The sequence below is a fragment of the Triticum aestivum genome, chromosome 1A (genome assembly GCF_018294505.1).
Source record: "Triticum aestivum cultivar Chinese Spring chromosome 1A, IWGSC CS RefSeq v2.1, whole genome shotgun sequence".
In the NCBI taxonomy this organism is placed as follows: domain Eukaryota; kingdom Viridiplantae; phylum Streptophyta; class Magnoliopsida; order Poales; family Poaceae; genus Triticum; species Triticum aestivum.
The window spans coordinates 579,538,026-579,542,869 of NC_057794.1; the positions used below are offsets into that span (position 1 = coordinate 579,538,026).

At 49.1% G+C, this 4,844-nt stretch overlaps 1 protein-coding gene across 1 annotated transcript; it reads left to right on the plus strand.

Moving 5' to 3' along the window:
- Positions 1-648: 648 nt before the first annotated feature.
- Positions 649-1,890, plus strand: LOC123069586 (alkylbase DNA glycosidase-like protein mag2; the record flags this gene model as incomplete). The annotated part of the gene is given in 1 exon segment (XM_044492471.1): positions 649-1,890. A coding segment is annotated over 1 exon segment (951 nt), but the record flags the coding sequence as incomplete, so codon positions are not given.
- Between the last annotated feature and the right edge of the window lie 2,954 nt (positions 1,891-4,844).

The window sequence follows — 4,844 nt, forward strand, 5'->3', positions numbered from 1 at the left end:
AGCAATCATAGATAGGGCTGACAGTTCCGCAACTACGTGGGAGGGAACATCCTCCACCGGCTTAGGCAGTAGCAGACCAGGAACAACAGCAGGAGCAAACCAGGCCATGTGTCCCGCCGGGCCCGTGAAGCTCTCGCCGCCACGCTGCAACAAACACGACACCATAACCGCCGTCCCTATCGCGAGGTGCCTCGCCAGACCAGCCGAAGACGACTCGTCACAGCCCTAACCGTCCCGCCCTGACCCAGATCGGGTTGCTTAATGTAAGAGTTGATTTTTTAGATCCTGTGATGCAGCTCGCCCCAACAGTTTCAGACCTCACCGTCTCTTCAAAACTCCATAATCAAAAATACCTACTAGTACAATTTTATGTCCAATTTCTTTTTTGAAAAAAAAATCAAAACCATTCAAAAATAAATAAATAGATTTCTCTCTTTTTGGAAATTGTTTTTGGAAAGTGATAATGGTCGTGGATCGGCTTGAGATCCAGGCCGGCCAGGGCCAACCCCACCTTAATAAGTTGCAGCTCGGAAATACCACAAACGCCCCCAGCCCCAGATCCGCCCCAAGGTCAAGAACCCACCTTTTTCCTCCTCATCCATGGGCGAGCAATCCCTCTCCCAGCCCTTTCCCCATCCCCATCCCCACCCCCTCTCCCCGTCGCCCCCCGCATCCGCCGCCGCTACGCCGCCAGCCACCGCCCTCGCCGTCTCCGCCTCCGCTTCCCGCCCCAAGAAGAAGCCCCGGTCGTCCGGCTCCAACCCGGCGCCCAAGAAGCCCCGCCTGGTGCCGTCCGTCCGGGGCCGGCCCCTGTCGGCGGACGGCGAGGTGGACGCGGCCATCCGCCACCTGCGCGCGGCCGACCCGGCCCTGGCCCCCGTCATCGACGCGCACGACCCCCCGTCGTTCCACTGCCCGCATCCCCCCTTCCACTCCCTCGTTCGATCCGTCCTCTACCAGCAGCTCGCCTTCAAGGCGGCCGCCTCCGTCTACTCCCGGTTCATCGCGCTCGTCGGCGGCGAGGCCGGCGTGCTCCCGGACGCTGTCCTCGCGCTCTCCGCCGAGCAGCTTCGCCAAATCGGGGTCTCCGCGCGCAAGGCCTCCTACCTCCATGACCTCGCCCGCAAGTATGCGTCGGGGATCCTCTCCGACGACAACATCGTTGCCATGGACGACCGCTCCCTCGCCGCCATGCTCACCATGGTCAACGGCATCGGCGCCTGGAGTGTTCACATGTTCATGATCTTCTCCCTAGCGCGCCCGGATGTGCTCCCCTCCGCGGATCTCGGGATCCGCAAGGGCGTGCAGATGCTGTATGGGCTGGAGGATGTGCCCCGGCCGTCGCAGATGGAGAAGCTCTGCGAGCGCTGGCGCCCTTACCGCTCCGTCGCCGCGTGGTACATGTGGCGCCTCATCGAGTCCAAGGCGGCGCAGACGGCAGGGGCCATGCCTGTAGTGCCACCTGCAATGCCTGCGCCCAGTGAGGAGTTCATGCTCCAGCAGCACCAGCAGCAGCACCACCATCAGCATCAGCAGCAACAGCAACAAGCTGCCATCCAAATGCTCGATCCGGTTCAGATGCTTCCAGGATTGGGGTGAATTTGGTATATACTCGCTCTGCTCATTTGTTCTTGATGTGAAATGGATGTCTTAAACCTGAATTTGTCACTTCATTTGTGTATCATTGTTCTGTATCGGTTGAGAAGTGTAGCATTGGACAGGAGGATCTCGAGGCAACTTCATTATCAGTTATAGTTGGTGTTGTGTTGTTCATTTGTAAATTTCTGCTATTTTAGACATTGTTGCCCTAGACATATTTGTATCCGACGAATAAATTTAGACCAAGCTGTTATGTTCTGGATGCATTTTGAGCTTCTGTTTTGGATTAAATGTGAGAAACATATTCCCCAAAAGATTGTCCATGCATTGTCAAAGATATCTGTCAAATTGCTTTTGATCGAAGATACATTACATATTTTTGTTAATACATCTACCTCAAGTGACAAGTAATTTACATGCGCGTGTTATATATGATCCTTTTCAGAGGTATCATGCATTCATCCATGTTATCTGTCAGGGTGCTGCATCATACAGTCTGCTGAGCAGGCCGTGATGGTATCTGAAGCAGTCAAGTCTTTTATAGTATCCTCACAAAGATCATCGCATAGCTCAAAGATACTCATGTAAAACTGCACAATATGTTCTTCACCCCCACAAGGCTACACCTGAAATGTAGTCAAATTGGCAATGGAGCCGCTCCAGAAACTCCTGGACATGGCTACTGAAAGTGGTATTTCGTCCACGCTGGCGTCCAGGGCTGGTAGGTTGCTTCGGAGTCGAAGCAATTCGGCACCAATATGCTGATGATGCGGCCCTCTTCGTCAACCCCTGCACGCAAGACATCCTCGGAGGCGAGGGTGATGCCTTGTGTTTCATAGTCAATATAAACAAGTGTGTCGCTCATCCATAATTTTGAGGAGATCATGCATGATTTTGGTGGTGCTGCTGGCTCTCCCCCTTGCTGCTACCTTGGGCTCCTGCTCAACTTCAGGAAACCAAGAGGTGTTGAAGTAAACTCAAAGCATGGAAAGGGAAGCTTCTTTATAGATTTGGAAGATTGGTTTTGATAAATTTTGTGTCGACTTCTGTCGCAACATACTTTTTAACAAGCTTCGCCCCTGATAAATGGGGTCAAAAGATTGAGAAGCTCAGTAGGAACTTCTTATGGAATGTTGACGGGGATGCTCATGGCGGGAAGGCCAGCAGCACCAAAGGACATCACCTGTTACATCCGCGCCCTTCATCGCTGGCCTGGCTGTGCATGGATCGACGAGCAGAGACTCTGGTCAGGTTCTGACCCCCCTTGTGATCACTTTGGCAAGGCTCTTTTCTCAGCATGCACTGAAATTCGGGCTGACTGATGGCTTATTGTCAGGCGCCCAAATCAATTGCTCCTGGTTTGTTTGCTCTCGCTCGTCGAAAGAACCTAATTGTGAAAGATGCCTTGTTTGAGGGCCGCTGGATTTCTTGGAAGCTCATGGCGGACGGTCAGTATTCCGCTGCTTCTGCGTGTGACTTCCAGTTTCTGACTTGGACTCCTGATCCTATGCTGAATGCTATCTGGAAGGTCAAGGCTGACCCCAAAGTGAGCTTTTATATGTGGCTACCGATCCAAAATCAGAACTGAACTGTTGAAAAAGAAGTGAACTGTTGATCGCTTATCTGCGTTTGGTTAGCCTCACTCTGCTGTCTGCAACGTGTGTGACCTCAATCATGAGACTGTTGCTCATTTGCTCATCCGCTGCCCCTTTACCCAGCATGTTTGGAATTTGTTTCAAGTATCCGACTGTCGGGCAGCCAACGACAGTATCAACCAAGTACCATCCAAATGATTGATTTGCTTCATATGCTTCCAGGATTGGGGTGAATTCGGTATCACTCACTCCTGCTCGTTGATTATTGATGCTGGATGGATAGCTGAAATCTGAATCCGTTGCTTCATTTGTGTATCATTTATCTGTATCGGCCGAGAAGTGTAGCATTGGAAAGGAGTATCTCAAGGCAATTTGTTATTCAGTTTGTTGGTGTTGTGTCGTTCATTTGTGTTGTGAGTTCTTGGCAAGAGATTGGGATTCACTGCTGTCTAGATCGTGTAAAAATAAGTTCCTAGTATGTAAGAGTCTCCCTCCCCTTTGGAGTTGTGATAAACATAAGAAGCATCTTTCTTGGGGCATTTTACATGCATTCCGTGTTGATTACTTGGTCATAAAGATGTTATCATTTGTTTGCATGATTTAATTATTGCTGATCGATGCTTTTTTAAGTTAAATTGAGCTAACAATTTATCTCAAGTAACATTTGGTTCGGTGCACATTGCGCCCTCCAGCACAGGTTGGTATCGATTTGAATAAATCTTTGTTGCAATTTCATAGTCTGCAGTTATCCCTTCTTCATGCTGTTGTTTGTCACTACGTAGCAATTTTATTGTTCCTGGTAACTATTCTTTCTCATTTCAATCCCCTGCGGAAATCTGATATACCCCAAGCTTCCTTGCGTCCAGCTTATCATAAACAAATAGATAGAAACTGGTAATCTTGTAGTTTGAATGTAATCAAGTTCCAAGCATACGTGGGGATTTGTTCAGAAGTTGATATTCTTGTTGGGAAAGTAGGTGCTATCATCTGAATTTTTGTTAGCTACAACTGGTGTTAACAAACCTCGGTTAACTGAATAAAATCCTAATCACATAGGTGAGTTCCTGAGGTTGTAAATACTCAAATGACGCACATGGCAGTGGCACAATAGTCTGTAAACGAGCTTCTCTACTAGATATTTAATACTGAACACTGATGAATTTTACAAGACACTCAATGCAAATGATCGATCTGGTACATCACTTAATATTGTTCATTGATGCATTTTAGAAGTTCTGTCGAGCTTACAATTTAGAGAGAAGTCCATATTACAACCCTAAACTGTCATCAAAGTCTAAGTTTCAACCCCGAACTTCGAAACCGTCTAAAAATCAACCCTGAACTATCAAAACAGTCTAAGATTCAACCTTTCTCCCTCCTGAAGCCGGTTTTGATTGAGTTGACCTGGTTTTGACCCTTTGACCAATCCCAGCGAGCTACCATGTCAGCCCCTCTCTTCCTTAAGGTTTTGTTCGGTTACACCTCTTCTCAAGAAGATTGGAGGGGATTTAGGTGGATTTTGACTTGTGGGAGATTATATCCACCTCAATCCGTGCCAAACCCCTCCTAGATCCTTGTCAACCGAACAAGGCCTAAAAGAGCCCCTCGCTGCTCGCTCCCCACTAGCGCCGTCGCTGCCGACGGCACCTG